At 34.0% G+C, this 24951-nt stretch overlaps 3 protein-coding genes across 4 annotated transcripts in view; 1 reads left to right on the top strand and 2 right to left on the bottom strand.

The window, feature by feature from the left end:
- The window catches only part of LOC144856315 (ATP-binding cassette sub-family C member 9-like), a 259349-nt gene that overhangs the window by 54940 nt on the left and 179458 nt on the right, over nucleotides 1–24951 (bottom strand). The gene's annotated exons all lie outside the window — the stretch shown is intronic.
- Nucleotides 41–1910, bottom strand: LOC144856337 (large ribosomal subunit protein eL20-like). Its single transcript, XM_078714319.1, has 5 exons — nucleotides 1809–1910; nucleotides 1217–1396; nucleotides 824–953; nucleotides 333–442; nucleotides 41–237 (listed from the first exon to the last, which is right to left on the bottom strand). The coding sequence occupies exons 1-5, from the start codon at nucleotides 1824–1826 to the stop codon at nucleotides 148–150; spliced, it is 528 nt and encodes a 175-aa protein (XP_078570445.1). The 5' UTR covers nucleotides 1827–1910; the 3' UTR covers nucleotides 41–147.
- Nucleotides 1569–24284, top strand: LOC144856319 (exportin-T-like). Of its 2 annotated transcripts, none has more exons than XM_078714288.1 (20): nucleotides 1569–2025; nucleotides 2711–2800; nucleotides 3374–3510; nucleotides 3869–3938; nucleotides 4412–4630; nucleotides 5159–5512; nucleotides 6955–7034; nucleotides 7439–7595; nucleotides 7994–8220; nucleotides 11036–11180; nucleotides 13733–13783; nucleotides 16506–16832; nucleotides 17143–17285; nucleotides 17634–17919; nucleotides 18342–18531; nucleotides 20910–20980; nucleotides 21610–21768; nucleotides 23530–23646; nucleotides 23809–23865; nucleotides 24002–24284. In XM_078714288.1, the coding sequence occupies exons 2-20, from the start codon at nucleotides 2729–2731 to the stop codon at nucleotides 24026–24028; spliced, it is 2889 nt and encodes a 962-aa protein (XP_078570414.1). In that variant the 5' UTR covers nucleotides 1569–2025; nucleotides 2711–2728; the 3' UTR covers nucleotides 24029–24284. The 2 variants fall into 2 exon arrangements, with proteins under 2 accessions (XP_078570414.1, XP_078570415.1); XM_078714289.1 differs by having other exon boundaries at nucleotides 1569–1982.

Here is a 24951-nt window from a genome sequence, read left to right on the forward strand (position 1 = left end):
CTTTGGGTTTACTACTGTACTACACAAAAAAACAAAACCATTTTTTTGTCATTAGTTTTCATTTATTTTTTATAATCAGAGCTGAATCTGAGAGTTTATTCATATATCCAGTGCCTGAATGTTTATTTTATAAAGTAGACCATTCCATTAGAAGAATGTGTTTGGTCTCTTGGTAGTGAAAACTGGTTTGTATGTACGCATGGTACGGTGAGGAAGTGGGAACTTGATCTTGGAGTTCTGAAAGAAATCAAATACAAATTTCAATACAAAAAAATCATTTTCGACGAAATGTAGTACTTTCACGTTGAAAGGAAATTAATAGTGTAACTTACATGGAACTGCTTAACATGAGATCTGCGGCATTTGCTGGCAGCGATCTGTTCAACTCTCATGATTTGAATTGAGTGAGATCTCGCACGATGACGAGCTCCCATATCACGATCTATGGATTAATAAGATTTCTCATAAATTTTAAATATCTTTATGAGCAGTTGATTTTTTTGGCGCTTGCCTGTAAACCATAGCTGTAGTGTAGGTTCATGTCCACTCTAAGCCACTTCTTTTTCACTCCTAGCAAACCCCTGAACAGATTAGCTAGGGGTGGGGTTTTCCAATGATATTGTACCAGTTTTATTAGTTCACTTCCACAAACTATAGTCAAGTTAGGAAAGGCGACAAAACCGATTGCATTTGTTATATGCACATTTTAAAACTTGAACTACTGAAGATGCAAGTACGTCCAAGGGAGTTTATGTGCAGTTTGATAAATACTTTTCTACATAAATATATAGATGATAAAACCAATTGTGACATCATTACTTACAGCATTGTGTGACAGCACTTGCAGTGGTCAAGTCACGGTACTCGCGGTACATGTTGTGGGTTCCACTACGCGAGTCGTAACGCAACCAGATTCCAAAATTCTTGATGGTTCCTGGTCGTTTCTCTGAAATCTGTAAATGAACAAAGTGATTAGTGCTACTCATCAACAGCAAGCAAATCCCAAGTAGTTTTCCTTACTTTGTTTGTCTCAGTTTTTTTAGTTCACTTTCCAAGCTACATTTAAGCTAGGAAAGGCGACAAAACTGATCATTTATTTGTGCACAATTTTAAACTCAAACTACTGTGATGCTAGGAAGTTCAAGGGAGTTTTGTGCATGTTGTTCTCTTTTTTCAGTGCTTGTTACACCATATAGTATCCAGTCATCATAATTACCTTTCTGCAACTGCAGACTTCGCCCTGCGACTTCTTTAACTTCTTCAATTTGTTGGTAAAGTACCAAAAACGAGACTTTGCAATGATAGCATTGGGAGCGAATATCCTCATCTTGTAGAGGGCAGGAGTTGGCTCCTTTTCGGTGGGCAATTTGCGCCCCACCACATGGAATTCCCGCAACTGAAACAGGGAAAAGAAAGTTCATTTGCTTTTGAATTGGGCTACATTTAGGCTTATCTATTATTTAATTACGTATATAGGCCTAGCCTAGCCTTAGTACTCCTCGCTTAATACCCAAATCAGGTGCGAAAGTTATCAATCCAATCTAGGCCTATCCACTTACATAGGCCTAGTAATATTGGGATAGGCCTAGACTAGGCTAGTCTCCTCCATTATTTGCATTCGATCGCACCTTCCATCCAATCAATGTGGATGAACAAATTGCGATATTAAAAAATGGCTTTCACAATTTCAAAACCAGAATATTTTTAACTATTTTTCAAGAATAGACATTAGAGGAAATACAGATATGAGTGTTGGCAATCAAGATTTATATTTTTTGATAAAATTAAACATTTATTCCCCGACTTACTTGTCCTTTACACGACATAATGGCGTCCACGAGGAGAAAAGGCCGGATTAATTGAGGGCGCTGTTAAACTTATTTCAGAAAGTGTCATCACTTATAGAGGGGGTGCTTCATGGAAAGGAAAACACGTTTCGTGTACAGAAAAAAAAGTGTTGTATTTACACCCAAAAGATAATGGTAAAATCATCAAAATTAGCACAGTAAACTCTTTAAATTGCAGGTAGAAAACTAACTAATTGTCAGGATAATTTTGAAGCAAATTAGATCATTATTAAAATAGATTATGAACGTTAAAATCAGAAGCATACAGCTAGGCCTAGCTAGTAGTAGGCTAGACATGCATGATGATGGATGGGATGGGTGGTGGTAGGCGCATCATTGACTGTTCGTCCTTTACGGCCGGTTAGCATTCAATAGGCCTAGAATATTAGATCGCTAAATATCTATGGAAAATTGAATTTGTAAGCTTTTATATCTATATTCTAGGAAAATATTAATACTAATAGTGGTTCACGTGACTCGGTCCCAGTGAACATAATAATAATTAATATAATACTAATATTATAGGCCTAGGGCCTATTATTATATTTTTTTAATTAAAAATATTTTTTAGGCTAGCTAACTAGAGGGCCTCTAGTTTAGCTAGAGTACTACTAGCATAATCAAATCTTTAATAAGCCTAGGTAGAAGTAGGCTTATGATTTATTTTAGATGTAGGCCTAGCCTATGCCCTACCTGGAGTCTAGAGGTACAACTACAAGAAGTTATCAAAATGTCACACAAAAGTAGTTGCTAGGCCTAGGCTTACTTTTTTCAATATACTGTTATTGTTGTACATGAATACCTTGACAAATTAATAATAGACTTACTCTAATACAGTACTGTGTTTATTTATATTTACTTAGAATTCATAAAAAGATGAAATGGAAAGCAATATGGATTCTCGACTAATACAGGGTATTGGTCTTTATACTGATCCACACCAACAGGCACAGGTAAGGACATTGAAACAAAAGTTTAATAATTTTGCAATTTACAAACAAAAATATTAACAACATCAATCTTTAGTTTTATCTAATACTTAAAATCCTTGAGCATTTTGATTAAAATTTAGCAAGAAATACCTTGCACAATTTCAAACTGTTTAATTTACACACATTAAACAATGTTTTCCACTTATAATTTGGGAAATAGATAATAATAATGAAAGCACTCAGAAACTGAGTGAAGTACTTGGCAAAATATATATCAGAGAAAACAATATTTGGAAAGAGCGGGATCACTACTTGATATTTTGGATAGGATAGTAGAATATTAATTATTAATTTAATAGCGGTAACCAATATCAATTTCCTGAAAATCAATAGGCATGTTCTGTAAGTATACATATTAACATCCAAAAATTCAGGATGGTAACTTTGTGGACGCTCTCATGCTAACAAACAAAGCAAGTACTAAGCATTCCAAGTGCTTTGGGCCATTCCTTCCCATTCATCTACCAACAACATAGCTTTAAAGATATACATACTTATGTAAATAATTTTAATTGATAAAAATCTTTTTTAAAGGTTCTTGATTACTTTGAACAACTGAAGTTGTCACCAGATGGATGGAAGCATTGTGGAGAAACCTTGCTGAAGGGAACAGCTGATGAAAATGTCTCTTTCTTCTGCTTTCAGGTCTTGGAACATTTCATTAGCAACAGGTGAGTTTAATGTGCAGAATTTACAGATGGCTTAATCTCATCATGAGGTCAGAAAACAAGGTCAATGACCTTATTCACCCCTCATCCATAGAGGTGTAAAATTCTAATGGTACATCTTCTATTCTTTAAAGTCAGAGATTTGCCAATGTCCAAACACAAGATCTAATGACTTTCCCTCTAAAAAAATCAAAATCATAGTTATACCTGGTTGTTCACCAGTTCATTCCCCATCCAGAGATTTAGTGTCCTAATGATACTGTACATCTTCTATTCTTCCAAAATCTGCCACACATTATTATCCATGTCACAATATAATGTAGGTGTCTGATAATAAATTCTATTTTATTCCTTGTTTTAGATTTAGAGAAAGTACCCCAGAAGACCAACAGCACCTGCGACAGGTGTTGTTGAGCTGGCTACAATTAAAGGTCAGTGAACATTTTTAGTGGAATTATTTTTTAATAGATAGTTGACTGAATATGTTCATCATTTCATAACTTTTCATAATTAAATGTAAATGTGGTGGAATAATGTACTGGGCTGAATTGCGCACAGGTGTGGACAACATGTGCGACAACTTTCTGATCTCCTAAAGGTCTGTGTTGTACAGCTGCCAACAGACCGCACTTATTTGTCTGTCCACAACGGCCAGGTCTAGACAGACCAGTACACATGAGTAACTCCCTACTCTTCTGAAAGAAGAAGAAAGATGTACTTGCTCTACCACAGGAGAGCCTTGACCCCATGCTGTTTGCATGGCTATTAGTTTGCGGTGCCCTTGTCTTAACCACTTGATTCGACATCTGTGTATTGTTAAAATATCTGTTAGAACATTCCTTCTCAATCCAATCTTTTCAATGAATTTTACCACTTTCTTGGTGAACAATTTCCTCTCTTTCAGGTTACAACAGAAGGCCAGGAGAAGAATTTTATCAAGAACAAAGTAGCCCAGCTTTTTTCTTTAGTGTTTATCTTTGACTTTCCCGCTGGATGGCCCACGTTCTTCTCCACTCTGTTACAAATGTTGCAGTTGGGCAACAAATCTGTAGATATGTATCTACGCATTTTACTAGCCATTGATTCCGAGGTGGTGGACCGTGAAATTGTTCACACACCTGAGGTAATGGAATGTTACATATTCATGTTTATGTGTTTTATTATGCCATCTGATTTGAGATGGTACTATAGAATATTTTATTATATAGTTTTTTCCCTACATATTTTACATTCATGCAAAATCAGTTGGTTACATACATGTGATATGTACAAGAGCACCCTCACATTTGATTAAATATATTTTGCATTTGCTATTATAGTTTATGATTATTCTAATGATTGTTTTGCTGTACTTTGTAGGTTGTTATTAGTTAATGCTTTACATCCTGTAGAAAAAAAAGTTCAGATAATTAAACAGATATTATTATTTCATCAAATTTCAATTAAATAGTTGAGTTAATTTTAATGTAAATCCTTGTAATTATTTAGTGTATTCAAACCTCTAATGTCACAGTCTGGTAGAGACATTCCTGCATTCATTCTTTATAACTATTATCGGGTGCCTAAAATTTATATGAATTCTCTGCATTGTATTCATTGATTGTAGTGATGTAAGTGATGGATTTTAATTAAAAATGTTATTTTTCAATAGGAAGCGCAAAGAAATACACTTCTTAAGGATGAGATGCGTGTACGCTGCGTGAATGACCTCGTAGAATCCTGGTACCAGATCCTTGAAACCTATGAGAGCACGCACCCCGAATTAGCCTGTGATTGTATTGAGGTCATAGGACTTTACGTGTCGTGGATTGACATTGGTCTAATTGCAAATGATCGTTTTGTCGGCAAACTATTAAACTATTTAGGAATTGACGTTTTACGTGAATCCGCATGTGACTGTCTTCATGATATTATCAATAAAGGGATGGACCCGATTATGAAAACTGAACTGATTGAATCGTTGATGAAAGTACTCGAGGAAATTGGTGTAATCCCCCCAAAACAAGTAAGTACAGTTTTCCTCCATTTAAAGACACCTTTGGGCCTGAATTTTGATTGGTAACCGTATTTTGTTAAATCCGTTATAGAGACTTCTCAGTATTACAAGTCACTTTCCCACTAAGGGACAGTTTCTCCCGATTGTTTTTTACTATAAATGCATGCCCAGCATTGTTTTAGTAGCAACCTCTAATGTTTTATGTAATTTTTTTAGCAACCTCTCTTGTTTGGCTAGATGCTTTCTCCCAATATTTCTCTTTTCCAAGTTGGAGATCTCTGAATATACAGTCTTCCCCAAATATCCTGGCTGCAGTAAAACATATATGCTGCACCCAGTATTATGATTGTAGCAGTTCAATGGCACAATACAAATATCTAGTAATGCTACAAACTATTTGACTTTGTACTAATATCATGTTTTTTGCTCCTTTTCCGTTTCATAACATTTTTGGCAATCTCTTCATTTGTTATAGTTAATATTAAACTTTATCAGATAAAAAGCCATTGTTATTGGCACTCAAATGATAGCGTGACTATTGCTCATTGCGAAATATGGAAACAAATAATCATTAATGCCAAATGTCTTTTAAGCTTATGGCTATCATGTGATATTTTTTACTGTAAATATTTTTCAAAAACAATTAGATATTGCACAATGTGACTATAGCATTAGCAGCTGTCTGGTAATTGATTGAAATATTGAATTCATTGTCTTTCCGTTAATAATACATCAAATATATTGCAACATATGCTGAACCCTTTCAAATTCTAGGCCATTCAACAGATTCTTAAGAAATTTAGATTCTACTATGTAGACCATTATATAATTAATTATCGATAACTCTACTTAGATTGAAATGAAATTAGAGCCAAAATAAAGTATATATGTACTGTTACATTTAGATATGATACCGTATTAATAATAAATAATATGGAAATCTTATATTGCGCTGGTTTCCATAAAAAAAGGATATGCTCACGGCGCATTGACACAACAATGCAATGAATGAAATCATGTAGTCAAAGTTGGAGCTGATAATAAAGGTCTTCAGCTTTGATTTAAAGAAATTCAATGAATTTGCAGATTTAACATGTTCGGGAAGTTGGTTCCAAATAAATGGAGCAGAAAAAGTAAAACAACGGTTACCCCATGATTTTAAAGTTTGCAATAATAATAATAGAATAGAATAGACATCTGTTTGACAATGACTGGTTATTTGTTGTTGGTTGCTATGGTGTTACGTATCACCATCTACAGTAGTCTGGATTGAAATTATATATAGATATAGATCAAACACTGACCTTTCCAACTCCCCCCCCCCCCCCCATTTATACTTATCCCAGTTTCTCTTTCAATGAGAATAGCACCTAAGTCTGTATTTGACATAAAATCTTCATTCAATTCTGTATTATTCTGAAAAATATATTGTTTTTGTATTTTTAAAACAGGATGAAGATGTTGATTTTCTAGCAAAACTTGCTCGACTTGTAAACGGAATGGGTTGTAATCTCATAATCAGTTGGCAAAAGTAAGATTAAAATGTGTGTTGTCAATTATTATGGGATTAGTTCAGAAAGTATCTGCATAATTTGTTTTGTGGCTGGAGTGTGTGCCAAATTTGTCCAATTTAATTTATGTTTACAGGAACAATAACAGGCCTGCACAATAACTACACATATATATTTAATTTATACTTTTGTATATAATTTTAACATTTCGGCCAATCCAAGTGTGTTCATTCGAAAAAGTATATTGTATTAATTACCTTAAAACCCAAACTAAATTCACACGATAGTATGTTTACTGTTTTAAGTTACCTAATTTTTTACACATAATATATTCTAATTAATTCACCAAACATCTCAGAATTATGATTTTCTCAATAAACATTCAAATCATTATATTAATAATTTTAAAAAATTTTATTTTCAGACAAGTGAAGATTAAAGATCATATAAGTGCAGCTCGAACTCTGTCGGCAGTAGAGTCAAAGATACCGTTAATGTTCCAGTTTCTTGGTCATGAAGATGATGACATATCATTGGCTGTGGCGGACTTTGCTAAAGATTACATAACAGTTTTAAAACAGGTTAGAATGAAAATCATATTTTTATCATTTATTTATTTTCAGAAAAATAATTTGTTTGTGAAAACACTATTTTCATAGAAATCAAAGAACTTTTATTATGTGGTAGAACTAATAATGAACAGCATGTGATATAAAATTAACCAATGAAATGGTAAATTTAATACAACATTTAAACAAACACCTGTAGCTAGGCCTACTGCATTTATATATGGCACTGATGAAGGGCTAGTGTTGCCCAAAAGCTCTGCTTTCTGGCTGTTTTACTTTATCATTTTGATTTAGCTTTTTGCTTATTTTATTTGTATCCCCACTGAGATCCAGTCACTGATACTCACAGCATTGTCATTTTTTCAGTAATTTGCCTTTGGATTAATATTTGTTATTATTTATATTTTCAGATTATCCACACAAATGCTGCTCAGAAGGAGTTTCTAAAACAAATGCTTTATATAATTCTAAAGAAGTTTGAATTTGACGAATCATACGATTTTGATCCGCAAGGTGAGGACGAAGCCATGTTTCAGGATTATCGTAAGCAGATTAAGGTGATCTTTGATAATCTAGCCCAACTGGATCAACAACTTGTGTTTTCTGCCGTGCATCAATATGTTACTACAACATTAAGGTTAGTCATTGGTCAATAAGTTTCATCAATTATTAAAGTCAATGTTTTCCATTCATAGAGTTCTCAAAGTCAAATTCTTTATTCAAAGTTCAAAAACTGAATAATCAAAGTACTGTAATAATAATCACCTCATTAAACACATCTTAAAATCTACGGTATTCCCTAATTTATAATTACTAGTAGGCTAGTATTGTTAAGTTATTTTATTTTAAACAGTCTAATAAAGAAAAATTTTGTTGTTTTGTTCCATGCCATCTCTCTACCTTTCAATCTAATTATATTTTTTTTCTCCATCATATCTTTCCTTGTCATTTTCTGCCATCCAATTGTTCCATTCCATTATACCATATCTTCACTTATTCATATCTTACCCATCAATTATATTTCTTTCTCCACCTTATCTTTACTTGTCTTTTTCTGCCGTCCAATTGTTCCATGCCGTGCAGTAGCTCACATGACGGAGACTCAACTGGGTAACCATCAGTAGTTGACACGAAGGAGACTCATCCGGGTAACCATCAGTAGCTGACACAAAGGAGACTCAGCCAGGTAACCATCAGTAGCTGACACGACAGAGACTCAACAGGGTAACCATCAGTAGCTGACACGAAGGAGACTCAGCTAGGTAACCATCAGTAACTGACACGACAGAGACTCAGCTGGGTAACCATCAGTACAGCCAGGTAACCATCAGTAGCTGACACGACAGAGACTCAGCTGGGTAACCATCAGTAGCTGACACGAAAGAGACTCAGCCAGGTAACCATCAGTAGCTCATACGACAAAGACTCGACCGGGTAACCATCAGTAGCTGACACGAAGGAGACTCAGCCAGGTAACAATCAGTAGCGGACACGAAGGAGACTCAGCCGGGTAACCATCAGCAGCTGACACGAAGGAGACTTAGCCAGGTAACCATCAGTAGCGGACACGAATGAGACTCAGCCGGGTAACCATCAGCAGCTGACATGACAGAGACTCAGCCAGGTAACCATCAGTAGCTGACAGGAAGAAGACTCAGCCAGGTAACCATCAGTAGCTGACACAAAGGAGACTCAGCCAGGTAACCATCAGTAGCTGACACGACGGAGACTCAGCCGGGTAACCATCAGTAGCTGACACGACGGAGACTCAACAGGTTAACCATCAGTACCTGACACGACAAAGACTCGGCCGGGTAACCATCAGTAGCTGACACGACAGAGACTCAGCCGGGTAACCATCAGTAGCTGACACGAAGGAAACTCAGCCGGGTAACCATCAGTAGTGGACACGAAGGAGACTCAACTGGGTAACCATCAGCAGCTGACACGAAGGAGACTCTGCTGGGTAACCATCAGTAGTGGACACGAAGGAGACTCAGCCGGGTAACTATCAGTAGCTAACACAATAGAGACTCAACTGGGTAACCATCGGTAGTTGACACGAAGGAGACTCAGCCGGGTAACCATCGGTAGTTGACACGAAGGAGACTCAGCCGGGTAACCATCAGTAGCTGACACGACGGAGACTCAACAGGGTAACCATCAGTACCTGACACGACAAAGACTCGGCCGGGTAACCATCAGTAGCTGACACGACAGAGACTCAGCCGGGTAACCATCAGTAGCTGACACGAAGGAAACTCAGCCGGGTAACCATCAGTAGTGGACACGAAGGAGACTCAACAGGGTAACCATCAGTACCTGACACGACAAAGACTCGGCCGGGTAACCATCAGTAGCTGACACGACAGAGACTCAGCCGGGTAACCATCAGTAGCTGACACGAAGGAAACTCAGCCGGGTAACCATCAGTAGTGGACACGAAGGAGACTCAACTGGGTAACCATCAGTAGTGGACACGAAGGAGACTCAGCCGGGTAACTATCAGTAGCTGACACAATGGAGACTCAACTGGGTAACCATTGGTAGTTGACACGAAGGAGACTCAGCCGGGTAACCATCGGTAGTTGACACGAAGGAGACTCAGCCGGGTAACCATCGGTAGTTGACACGAAGGAGACTCTGCCGGGTAACCATCAGTAGTGGACACGAAGGAGACTCAACTGGGTAACCATCAGTAGTGGACACGAAGGAGACTCAGCCGGGTAACTATCAGTAGCTGACACAATGGAGACTCAACTGGGTAACCATTGGTAGTTGACACGAAGGAGACTCAGCCGGGTAACCATCGGTAGTTGACACGAAGGAGACTCAGCCGGGTAACCATCGGTAGTTGACACGAAGGAGACTCTGCCGGGTAACCATCAGTAGCTGACACGATCATTTGACTATACTGCTGTTGTAGACCTTGCTATACACTATTTGATTTAATGGTTTCTTTTTGCTGTCTCTCTTAAATGTGTCTTTCATCTGTGGGTCATTCTCTTACTGTACTATCTTTACTTAATTCCTCAGGACTGGCGGTCCCCTTGGCCGCTCACTGGAAATAATCTGCTATTTCCTTCTTTCCATGGCACAGTCTTCCGCTTGCTAAATGTCCGATCTTGTATCCTTTGGGGTCTGGTCTTTCCATCTAGCTTGAGGCCGGACGGGTCGGGACTGGTTGTCCCCTTGACCGCTCACTGGAGATAATCCGTCATTCCCTTATTTCCATGACACAGTCTTCTGCTTGCTGGAAATCCAAGCTTGGTTCAGTGTCATCTATTCTTAAAACATGTCTTGACCATCTCCATTGTTCCCTCACACCTTGACATTCCCTGAGCTCCTTGCTTCATTCTTTCTACAAACTTTTAATTGCCATGCCTTTAAAAATATTTCTTCTTGAGTTTTCAGTAACAACCGTTTTCACTGCATTTCTTCTCATTTTTCAGTTCCTGGAAGACAGTAAATTTTACACAAGTTGAGTTATCTATTCGGATTCTATTCATGATGGGAGAGGCTATCCCTGCAAACAGTGGCAATCATTTTTCGGGGGAAGGACAACGAGTTGCGGCCATGAAGAGCATGATGGAAAAGGTGAGACAAGGTTTTGAAAGTTAAGATACAATAAAACGGCATGATAGGAAAAATAAGACAGATCTTTGAAACATCTTTTTTTAAGAATAATCAATCTGAAGCACATTCTGTCAAATGCAAATGATGTTTAGAACCAATTAATAAATGAATGAAATATTGGATTAAAAAATTAATCAAAGAGATTTAAAAACATTTAGAACCAAATATTTATTTACTTTGTAGGACAATTCACCATTAGAATGGTGGCACTCAACAAAAACTTTGGTGCAGTCAAATAAAAGTACCGTAGTTCCTCGGGTATAATCCCACCTCGGGTATAATCCCACCCCCGACTTTACGATTACCTTCACATGCAAGCATATTCCCGGGCAAAGTCCCAGTGTATAATTTAACATTAGGCCAGAGGTGGGCCTAGGCCTACTGTAGCTAGCTAGGCCGACGTCAATTTCTCACCAAAAAAATAGAGTATTTTCTCTGAATTTGGGTGACTTAAAACTCATCAAACATTGTTAAGTTGAATACAACCTTAGGCTAGCATGCCCCGATCGTCACGTTCTGTACATCCTTTCGCCGTCGTGTACATTCTTTCTTGTTGTTTACACTACTGTGCATGCTTGATTACCGTAAAAAAAACACCGCCCTCTATACCGACCGGCTTCAGTAGAGTTTGTGTCACATGCAACAACAACATGCGATTTACACAGAGAGCTCGAGCGTGTGGGTGAACATTCTTTAGGGTATTTTTTAAGTAGAAATCTCGGGGAAAATCTATACGGTAGGCATAGCACAGGTAAGACCAATTAGGCCGCCTAGGCCTGGATGGCCTGGCCGTCTAATTGCTAGGCCTACATCGGAATATAGCTTTTAGATAGCCTAAATCGTAGCTAGAAGAAATATCGTCATTTTCAGTTCATGCAGCGGGAAATCCCCGGGTATAGTCCCACCTCCCAAATTCGGGCAAATTTCACGTACAAGGGGGGTGGGATTATACCCGGGGAACTACGGTATATATAAAAATAAAAGTTAAAAAAGTAGGGAAAAAAACTTAAAAACAACAAAGTACCATATTTACAAAGCAACAACACAAGAGAGAAAAATTAAATGAGTAAAAATATTTTAGCTTTGATCATTTCTTCCAATCAGCTCCTAAGTAATGTTTGCCAAAATGATCTAAATTTGGTGAGATTTCTCATTAATTACATACTGCTATGATAAAGCTGTTTTAAATCTTTTTCTTGGAAATAATTAAAAATTTTTACACTTCTTGGAAAGATTTTTGTTGATACTCTTATCATATTTCTGAGAAATTCTATTTGTACACTTGTTTATGCATAACTTATTCTTTGTTTGTTGTAATATAATTTAATGTTTATTTTTATCATTCTCGGAAAAATGTAGATATAATAGTTCTAATAATATAAAAGGCTAGTCACCTAAACACTTTGTCAGCCACTAGTCTGGCTACGCTATATCTATTTCCTTCAAGAATAATTTATTATTTAACAAAAATGCTTCTTTTTCCTCTGGTGGTAAAACATCATTAATTAATTATTAATTTGGTAAATCGCACGTTCTAGAATGTTTATTCGATGGTATAGAAAGTTGGTTCATACTTTCGGTACTGATTTTAACCACCTGTTTACTAATTAAATTGAGTTAGATAATTAGTTATTGACAATTAAAACAAAAACGATGTGCCCAAAATAGGGGTGTTTTCCGATCTTGGTAAACACTGTCTATTGGATGTCCATCTTGAAAAATACCCGCACACAATAATACGAGGATGCTTCGCATTTACCTATCTCCTTTTACAATAACTGTTTTTAATAGCTGAAAACCGATTGAACAGCTCGAGTGCAGCATCATAATGTTGAAGACAGGCCGATTTTCTTTAAAAATACTATTTTGATAGATTTAATGTACCTTTTGTTTGTCAATGATTTTGTCAATTTGTTATTTGCTTGTTCATTGTTACGCCCATATAACCCATAATAGACTCCTTTGTTTTCTAGTGTACCCTTTTTCTATATGTATTCGTCTTTTACCAATATTCTATCAATACCTGATGATGACCTATGGTCGAAAGTACTCGTATAATCAATATTTTATTTTGAGGCAGAAACAAGAAATTTGTCTGTTTTAGCTTTAATGTATACGCTTATACGTATGTATATATTGATTTGCGATGAATGGAACATTCCAATATCTCAGTCTCAGTATAATTATTTGGTTTAACACAAGTGGATAAATTTATGGGTCCTTGGGGATAAGCTTAAAACCTTTAGACATAGTATTGCAATGACAATACTGTAAATATTAACCATTTTTGGTCGCCATTTTAATCTCAAATTTCTTACTGTAAGTGTGGGTACTGTTAGATGCCATCTAGTCTTGCATAATTATGCTTTCTTAGTTTGGACCCATATTTTTTTATGAAGTCATATTGTAACTATTTACCAAATGATATAAAATAAAAAGTGATTAAAACTGTTGAATAGAGATCATTGCTCTGGTATACAATCCTAATTTATGTTTTTGCTTTCTTTATTTAGCTAATAACATGTGACGTCGTTTCTCATCCTCATTGGATAGTTGGTTTACAGGTAAGTTATTTTAATATTTTGACACTAAAGCCCTTTTGTCAGAGAACTGTGTTCCGTGAGTATGCTATTACCATGCTGGTATATCAGGATGAGACATGTAAGCACCATGCCAGCATCAACTAGACCTATTAGCATTACTAGGAATGTTTCCTGCCATGAACGTCATGCCTACTGTAACATTTTGTCCAGTAAATTGTATCAATGTCTCCACCGCAACTATAATAATGATAATATAATGGATTTATAATGCCTAATGTTGTGAAACCTCTAAGCGCTTATTACCCCGGTCATTTTTTGATCAAACACATATGGAAACATACTCCCATAATGCAGTTAGTAATCAGCGCAAAGTTGTGTCGTGACCTTACCAGGTACCCATTTGTACATCTGGGTGGAGAGAGGCAACCGTAAGTAAGTGTCTTGCCCAACAAGCAATGCGATGGGCATTGGATTCGAACAATCGTGCGCACACACTGCGCCACACACCCTTTTCAAATAACGTTATTTTTAGTTATAGTTTATAGTTATTTAATTGTCAATACATTATCTACATGTGCAATTGTACATATGTATTGCATAACAGACAATTTAAAAAGACTATAATTTTAGAATTTAATTCACCGTCATTTTGCCAGAAAATAAAATATATACACTATAAAGTGTGCCCTCAATAAATTCCTTAAAGTACGATACGATTGGCCAAAATATACTTTAGACTCATTGTGCTTAAAGTTTTTTAGGTCACAAGGACTTCTTTATCTACTAAAGATCAAAGTCATAAACAAGATTTATTATTTAATTATGGATTATTTATAGTTATTTGTGGTTAAATTTGATATGCAATGCAGATCTAAAAATATCCAGGGTATTATATAATTATTCCTGTCATTGTTTCTGGACATTGTTTATTAACCTTGACCTTTGATTTTCAATAATATTAACTTTGACAATGCTTACTTTATTTGCACTTTATATAGAAGCAACAAAACTTCAACCTGATAAAGATTTTATGAGTTTATAACAAATGTAAAATTGACCTAGATAGATCTACAGTAGGTCCTTATTTTTTATAAATAGTATTTTCGAACAGACATACTGTACACCAGTAGTTTTAAAAAGTTGGTTGGGTATCAGTTCGCTGTTAACTAGTTAAGCTTATTTAACCTCTTTGGCCAGAACAGATGTGGAGATCATTCAATGAGTAATGTATTATTCATGAGGGCTTTCAAAACCAAAAATCACTTCCTATGTCGCATCTTGAATTACTCAATCGTCCAGCCTGTGGGATGCATTATTATACATTATGTTGTTTGCAACTCTACCCATAAATAGTTCACTATATTTATGCTCTACCACGCAAGTGATGATAATATTGCTGGAAAAAACCTACATAACCGATATGTATTATTGCATCAGTATCACAGAGGGAAAATGAATTAAAATCGATGTGTTGAATAATGTGTGGAGTAATTCAATTTCCACTTTCAATGGAAAAACCCAAGGTAATTGATTGTGTACGTGGTACCAAACACGCCTGTGAATTTCATCTAAACAGACATGTTTGAACAGACAGACAGACATAAATATAACACTAAAGCGACATCAAATTGAATATTTTCGATACTGAAGTTTAATTATATTAATGTCTCCTGCAAACTTTGATAGCACTTTTTTATGCTTTTGTTTTCATTGGCACGAGGTACTACAAAAAATTGATATGTTGCCCTGATATTCAGCTGACATAATAAATCTAGAGTTGGCTTTTTCACATCTAAAAATATCAACTTTAATTATCTGCAAATTAGCATAGAAAGGTCGGAAATTAATTGTTTTTATTAATTTAGATACATCAGTGATTTTTCAAATTGAGAAAATAAGCACTGTGTTTGTAATGCTGTATGTATTTGAGTATAGTCACATGAGTACAACATTTGGTGAAAATTAGTGGGTGGTAAAAGTATACTCAAATTGCATTAACAATGGATTTACCAAAATCTTGTGTGGAAAGTTGGAAATTCCAGATAATTAACTTATGGAATGAATACATCTCATATGTAATTGCATAGTTCAAAATAAATCAGGCGCCTTCTTCTTTCCTTAATGAATGTTATTGATAAAATTAAAGAAACAAGTGATGAATGGATAGAGATTTCTTGTTCTCTAATAATAGTATATTGTATCAAAGAAAAATATATTACAGTACAATACTTCCTCTGTACTACAGTACAGTAAGAGGTTTGTTTCATAAAATGCACAGACTAGATAACAAATTTTGTTGACAAGCATTGTCATAATGCAAGTGAAACAGTGAGGTAGTGTGTTTATGTCATCGTTTGGTTTCTGTTTCCGTCAATGTTTTCTATCATAAATCACATTTTCTGTTTCATCTGATCATTATCTTTAGACAGATATGAGAATTATATCTAATATTTCGCTACATATATCATTAAGACAAAAGCCCTGTTCGCAATAGATTAAATTTATGGGAGATTTTAGCAAGATCACGGTAAAATTAAAAAATTGGTTAAAACTTCTTTTGTTCCCAAACCTTGTCTATATTTCCCTATAAGAAGAACTTATATTTTGTGCAGCCTTAGGTCTTTATCTGGGTACCTTAGTATATAACAAACTAAAATATTATAAGTATTTGTGAGTATTTCATAAAGCAGAATAAATGATATCTCGGAATATAAAATAAGAAAATCATTTGCTTAATTTTCAGTATATGGAAACTGTAGCACGCTATGAGAAGTATTTCCTTCTGCAACAAGAACACATTCCAAAGGTGTTAGTTGCGTTTCTGGACAACCGTGGTTTACGCCATAAACACCCGACTGTACGAAGTCGCTGTTCTTATTTATTCCTACGTTTTGTCAAAACGTTGCGGGTGAATTTACAACCATATACGGAGCTAATACTGCAACGTTTACAGGACTTGTTACAAATTGAAAATTCAAACGGAACTCATATGATGTTGACAAACGACGACAAATTGTTTATTTATGAGGCAGCTGGAATTGTGATTATAATGAGCAATCTAAAACCTGAGGTAATGAGACCAGAATAAACAATTTTTTGTGTATTTTCCAAATATTCAATTTACACAAACGAACAGTTATAGCCCATGTTTGTCTCTTGTAGGATCTATCCGGTCATAAGAAATAACATATATTATATTATTATTTTTTTTTCTGCTTACGGCTTACCGTTACTGCTCGTCATCGTGTAAATTGGCCTTTAAACAGCAAACAAAATCTTTGAAAAAACTGCTTAGATGTCCTGTTGTCAAGATCACTAACAATTTTAAGACAAAGAGCTGTTTTTTTTTTTATTAACCTATACCATTTTATTCTGTTTAGGAAAAACTTCTACTTATGAAAAGTCTGCTATCCCCAACAATTGAAAAATTTACAACAACATTTGAGAAACTGTGTCGTGAAAAAGACCCGAACGTTCAAGAAAAGTATGCTGAAGTTATTAGTTACGCAATTTCTCTTGCAAGGTAAGAGGTGTGTTTTGTTTGTCTGTCTGTCCCTATTCCTTGTTATGGTAGCTATGGCTGTTCTTGTGGGTGTGGAGTACATAGAATTTTTAGGGGTTTCTTGCCTAGGATAGTTGGTGTATTACCTCAAAAGTGACAACCCTTTTCATACAACATATGCACAAGATGCTCTACATAAACAAAGTCTAATCACCAGTCTTTGAGAGTGAAGTTGTTTTTTTGTCATGAGAAAAAATATAACATCTGACAGGATTTGAACCCAGGATCCTGAGATCGGTTGGTAGATGATTAACCACCAAGATGCAACTCTTCTCCATTAGGACTTAAATTTTCTTTTGTTTATTGTAGCCGCAGCTCGAAAGCCTTTCACACACAAGCTACAATGAAACAACATGGTTGCGAAGGCTGCTACACCGAGGCGTTGGAAATCTTTCTTCAGGCGTTAAACACTCCCTATCAGCATCAGGTGTTACATTCGGCAGTTAGACAATATCTACACCGAATGATTGTCTGTCTTGGAGAGAGCGTGCTACCTTACATACCGATTGCGGTGCAACATCTATTGAAACAATGTGAAGCGCGAGATATTCAGGAATTTATTCCTTTAATAAATCAGCTAATTTCGAAATTTAAGGTATGTTTGTTTATATATTACACTCTGTTGCTTTGTTAACAAAGCTAGTCTTTAATAATCGGTAAGCTGTTCTATAGCATTACAAATGGTTTCATTTTGCTTTACTTATAAACATATTTATTTATAAACATTTGTGAATGAATGAATGATAGTATTAAGGCGATAACAATAAAGATTGTTTACATTGTTGCTTCTTGTTTCACTTCATGATACTGAAAGAGCATTTTATATGATACCACAATGTAAACACAATTTCAAACAAAACTCTAAATTTATATTTTTACAAATTATTCCATACTTAATTTTTTATCCCTTTTTTTTTCATCCCTTTCTTGTGTATGCAATCTATTTGCTGTGGAAAAAATTTCAAAAAAACCCACCATGATCTAAAAATAATTGGTACAATTTTTCCTTCCTTTCAGAGGGTCATTGCACCGTTTCTACAAGAGGTATTTATGCCCATAGTAACCACCATATTCAATGTACTGGCTCAGCCTTCTGACCAAATGGACATGCAAGCTAATAGGGATAAGCGCAGCCTACAGAAGGGATATTTTAATTTTCTACAGGTCCTAGTTATAAATGAACTAGCAGAAGTCATGTCAAACCAAGGTCAGTTAAATAAAGTAATAAAAGATACTAGAAAATACTGTAATTTTACTCAGTGGTTTACTCAAATATTGTAACAGAATATAAATAATATCAATGCACAAAAGTGGACCGATTGTAATATTTATATTTCTACTTATATAAGACAGGAAAATAATGTTCAGAAATTTTGTGCCAAGAATTATCTATAAGTTTGTTTTCCACTCCATTTTCCTCACAGTGTGCACTGGGCGTGAACAATTTGCTAACTAAGAATTTCACTAAACATAAATCTTCTATGCCCACTTAATATCAAATTCTTAAATAAAACCTCTTATAATACTTTGTACTGTAGTACTGTAATATTAACTGCTCATTGTAAATGAGTCACCTCCTTTACATGTTGACCTTTAGAAGAGTACACTCATTTGGAAATTTCTGATGAGCTGTTTGCTATTCATACCAGCTGATTCAGCTCTTTTGTGGCAGGATGCGGATAAAAAAATCACTGTGGTACTATTAACATTACCTCAATATCCTCCTACATAAACCACATTAGTAGTATATTAACCTTCAGTTCAAGATGTTTAATAAATTCTGTAATTTATGATTTAAAAAAAAGGACATATTTTTCTGCCAACAAAAGAAAAGCATTTCTGTAATAATTAATATTTGAGTCATTGTATAAAACACATTAATAATGTGTTTTCACAATACCCACATTTACTTGAGCAAAGATTGTAAAATGTTATGGTAAACCAAAGTTGAATGTTTATGTCAGTTTCTACCACGTAATTTCCCAGTTCCTATGTATACAATATTAAAGGCCAGGTGCGGGCAAAAAATTTCTATTGATCATACATTCCAATAATTATCGATCTATAGTTTCCCCTATGTTTCATAATTTTTGGGATTTTATTTGTGTTACACAAGCTTGTTAAAAATAAGAACTTTCTTATCAGTGGGGGGATACTTCAAATTACACAGTAAAATCTCTATTCTTTTGTACACAAATTTTGTAAATAGAGAGGCATTTTAAAAAACTATGAAAAAAAAACGGTGTGGTAAAAATTGTTATCAGATGACTAAATATAGGTGATATAACTTGAATTTTACATTTCTGGTATTTTTATTCAACTTCAGATTTTTATTTTCATGCTATAGCAAAAATTATCCACCGTATATCCACCATCTTTTTTCACCTTCTAGGGAGTCACCAGACATGTTATTACATTAGGTTAAACTACCTAACTACTGAAAAAAAGTCTTCCTGGTTTTTATGGCAGAATTTTGCAAAATTTTGTATTTGACCATATTAAGTGAAATTCATGTTTTTTCATCTTGATTTCTGTTCCAAATATTTGATTTATGTACAATTAACCAGATATTATATTTAAAATACATGCCTGTACCTGAGCTTTAAAGGAAGTACTGTTCATGGTAACATTCTATTGGTAATTCATACCCACTCACCTGGAAATACAATCTTTTCTTTGTACTTTTAAATTAAATTACTTTTAAGCAGGAAATTATTCTGGATACTGATAGCCTAAACTGGTACTGATACTGCACTGTATAATGTGTAACATAATGTATTGGTTTTTTGTTGTTAAAGAATGATTATTTGACTTTCAACATTTGAACTCTTTGTCTCTCTATATATGGTGTTGATAGATAAAATCTATAAAAAAATTCAATAAAGTCTTTGGGACCTTGTAAAGTTTTCATTGGCTTACATATCCACTTGTTTACACAGAGTTGTTATCTCTGCTTTTAGATTTTGGACCATGCACGTATGGATTAAACAAAACTCAGTTGATAAACAAATAGCATAGGATGGTAAATAATATACTGTATTGGCATACAAAATGGCGTGTTTAAAGGCCAAAGTATTAGAATAGAACCCTATAATTTGAAAATAATGTATTACAGATACAGATAACTTTTATTGTCCAAATAAACTGGAAATTGCATTGCTCACTTATCACAAAGACAGATATAAAAATATAATATAAATGTAATACAAAAATATTATCGGACAACAACGATTAATATAATACAATCTTCAAATTACGGTTCATAAATATTACAAATAAAAAATGAAGTTGTCATCATGACCTACCAAAATGCCACTAGCCATTGTCAAAGTAGTTCTTGTGCAGATATTTTTGTAATACTAATAGTATTATTTCTATACTTACACCCTTTGTACATAAATAGTCTGATGCCTGTTAGATCCACTGTCAAAATAGGTCATGCATATTGATAGACTGAAGATAAACTTCTGACCTTAATTGTGATTTCATGGTGCATTATATGTACTTCAGTAAAATGTAAACAATGCAACTTGATTTTTCCGTTATAAATAATATTTATAATAGATAGTTACTTTATTTTTTCAGAGCAGCAACATTTTCATCAAATCTTAATGACGATTGTTGAAGGAGCTGTTGACCCAGATCAAGATCCAGTGGTAAGTTCCTTCTTAACATTTATTTAGATAATAATGAAACAAAAGAAAAGAAAAGAATGCATGATTATTATAGATGGATACTTGTCTCACTTGGATACAGGGTAAACAGTTATTTTCATGTGTAGCAATTTGTTCATATTAATATTCATTATTATGCAAATTGATATGTGGTACTGCTAACTATAAAAGTAAGATGCTTTTACCGTTATACCTCAGTTGTAGGCCTACTGTCATACAGTCATGCTCTAGGTGCTGTGTACTAATTCAAGTGTACTACATTTTATTTTTGTGTTTATATTACTTTGCTTTATTGCATTCACTGGATTTCAGTAAGCAGAGATCATCAAACATTTTGTGTCTTTATTGTGCAACTTGGAGATATGATACTGATCAATAATATAGTTCCTCGGGTTTTTGCAACTTTTTGGAAATGTGATCCTTATCAATAGCTCGTCTTGTTTTTGTTTGGTTTTCAATGCACAGAGGATTCTACATAAAAGTGCATTCCACTTTTGACTGATCGAGGATGAGAAATTAAGTATGAATGATTATTAAAAGAAAGTTTTTAAATTAATTGGTATTCATATTAAACTTTTTTTTTTAATATTGATTGTTTTCTCTTTTTTTAGGCTCAAAAAACTTGTTTTAATCTTATGAAAAGACTAGGTGATGTCTGGGGAAGCAAAGGAGTTGCTTCTAAACCGTTCTTTCACAACTTTCTGTATGAGTACATTATCCCAGCTGTGTTCCGTGCTCCTTTCAACTTCCAGGATGCTCAATCAATGTTGGTATGTTTAATTTGTTTATTTACACATAAAGTACTTCTAAAATAATAATTATATTAATAAGTTGATATATATAGGAACATAATTAGCATGTTCCTCTCCTAAGGGTCAGGTCATGTCAAATAATGCTGCCAAGTACAGGCACTATTTCATCTATCCCTGGCAAGAATGTGTTGGTATTTCTAGTTAGTAATACAAGATCTATGGTTATATTCCAGCCATGAACTCATGACATTAACGTGACTAGGGTTACAGTGCCCTGCTTTACCTATTTGTTATGTTACTGACAGTAATTGTTAGTTGACCTTTACTATGTAGGATGTCTTTATTGATGGAAATATAAAGTAGTTCATTTTTATAGTCCTGTTTGTTTGAGGTTTCTGCAGCCTTCAATTGAAGATCCTGTTAATACTTGTGATTCAATGTGTATTCACTACTATACCAAGAAACACAAACAAAAAATACATGGACCCTGACATATAAATTGAACAGGATATAGGATACAGAATTTAATATCGTAATATATTATATTCACTATGATTATGTGAATAGGATTTCTTTTATTGGAATTCTGACATTTGTTTTTCTCTGTGATAAATAAGGAAAATTGTTCTATAATAAAGGGTATTTCCCTGTTTTGTTTTCAAGGAACTTATATAGACATAAAGTAAATCAACAGGGATATTTGATTGCCAGATCATAAGCTAATTACAGTTAAAGTTTTTTTTAATATACTACTACTATATCAAGTAGTATTTAAAAGTGCTGTTGCATAGTTTCCTCTTGCTATTTATAGAATTCCAAAACATTATTCAACCAATAGGAAAGAAGAAGAAAGGTATTTTACAAAGTATGGTATGGTATACCATACTTGGTCATGTGAATTTAATGTTTCCTTGTATAGTAAAGTTATATAAAATGATTAATAATGGAACGATCCATTTAAATGTCCACGAGTCTTTTAATAGCAAAATAAAACTAGAAAACTCATGATCTCTGAGTTTTCTAGACATCTGTAGGTCATAGGTTGTGGCAAATTGAAAGCTTCCTACACAAAGGATGATTGAAAAAAAAAAAAACAATGAAATCTTCGACAGTATGTAGACATTAAAGAAGTGAAAGTCTACATTCAAAATAAAACAATGGGCAAGTTTAAGATTGTTTATTTTCCTTTAAAGATGAAAGTGCTATTGTTTCTTCATATTACCATTATGTATACAATATGACAAACACTTCATTTAAATCATCGCTGATTCACTAATGTTCTTTTGTTTGATGCTGTGCGTGCGTGCGTGCGTGCATGTGTGTATTGAATGACATGGCCATGTGGGTTTCTTTATTGATGATACATGATGACTGATATTTTTTCATTCATAAATTATTGTACAAAAGTTAACTTTGTTACACCCACTTTGTAATTACTATTATTGTTATTATTATTCCTACGTGTTTCAATTTAATATAGGCGGTGTTGTTATTTCAATCGATATTGTCAACAAACCCATTCACTGAATGTGTATATACTATGAATAATTTTTTTACATATTGGTTGTCATAATATATTGCAAATTATGAAAACACAGAATTTCACAGTATAAAACTGACTCTAAATATTGAGAGGAAAGCCATGATTATTTGTTCAAATAAAGAAAAGACATATAGAAATTTTATAGAAAGTTGTGTGTGTCTCAGAAATAGTCTAAAATATTCATGTAAAAACAGACTTTCATCGTTTCTAAACAAGAACTAAATTACTTATTGTAGGCATTAAATGAAGCAGCGTCTTTATTGACTGCGTTGAAAATATCAGAAGAAGAAAGTTTGTTGACCTTTTTACAGCAAAAATATTTAACTGCACATTTACCACAGGAAAAAGTTTTAGTAAGTGTTTATTTTTCTTTGTAAAAGACTAAGTGGAGTATGTATGTTATGTTTTGAATTTTTAAAATTGCTGTTGTAGTATTTTATAAGTTAAATGGTATAAAACTTTTTTTAATAAGTCAGTCTACTGTATTTATAAAAGAATTTGTTCTTCTGTTTCAGGAATTTATTAATGCACTTAAAACATTAGACCCAAAGCAATTTAAGACATTTTTTAAGGTAATATTATTTTTGGGGTGTTTTTTTTTATGTCAATGTCAAATTTCAATTAATATTCTAGTTTTAGTATCATTTACTGTTGTCATTAATGCTTACTATTGATTCTGTACAAATATGTTTTTTTTTCTTTTTTCAGAATTTCTTCCAACAACTGAGAACGTGACAGCAGGCTGATGCATCCCCTTCAACTTATCTTGTTCACTGACTGAGTGTGACATTGATAAATCTGTTTACATATTAAACAGTATAGTACCATATGGAGCTATTACACATATAAAGTAGACTCCAGATAAAAAGGTGTTTGCCATCAGTTGTTTGCCCAATGTCTGAAGAGGAAAAAATATCACATCCGCCTTCAGTAACTTTTAAATGATCAAGCATGTAAAAAGTGTGTATATTATTAAAAGATGTAAAACAGATTGTGTTTTTTTTTTGTTTCATCATACAGTGGTTTCGAAACATCAGCCATTACAACATCTTAAAAACATTTATCTTCTGCCTGAAAAAAACTTTGTTTTTTTCCTTTGGGCCTAATACATTTTGTTTTATTGTTTTAACAATTTTTAATAGGTAATTGAATAGGAATATACTGGATACATACACCTCATTGAATATTCCCAAATTAACTCACTGCAGCAATGTAAAACGTTACATTTAACTTAATTACAAATATATATTATGATTTACTGTTGAAGAAATCATAAATCTCCTTAAAGATATATTGTCCCCCTGAAAATTTGTTGTTGTTGAATATGCCATTTTAATGTCACATAGTTACAGTTTGACCAAAAATTGGATTGAAAAAAAAATTATTAACCCAAAAAAAAGTGTAATTTAAGCAAAAAATAGTCAAATTGACTGGAAATCAATGGATTTTGGTTCAATTTATTTTGAAAAGTGAAAAGATTATTTTTTTAGTTTTTTTTTCTTCGGAAGTGATATTTTTAAAACTGCGAAATGAGCTACTTAATACATCTTTAATAATGAATGAGGTAGAAAGTATAGGTTAGAAATTTGGGATAACGAAAGATAGTAAAAATAAAAAAAGAAAATGAATTTACTTATATAATTTGATTTGGTGTCCGT

The sequence above is a fragment of the Antedon bifida genome, chromosome 11 (genome assembly GCF_963402885.1).
Source record: "Antedon bifida chromosome 11, ecAntBifi1.1, whole genome shotgun sequence".
Taxonomy (NCBI): Eukaryota; Metazoa; Echinodermata; class Crinoidea; order Comatulida; family Antedonidae; genus Antedon; species Antedon bifida.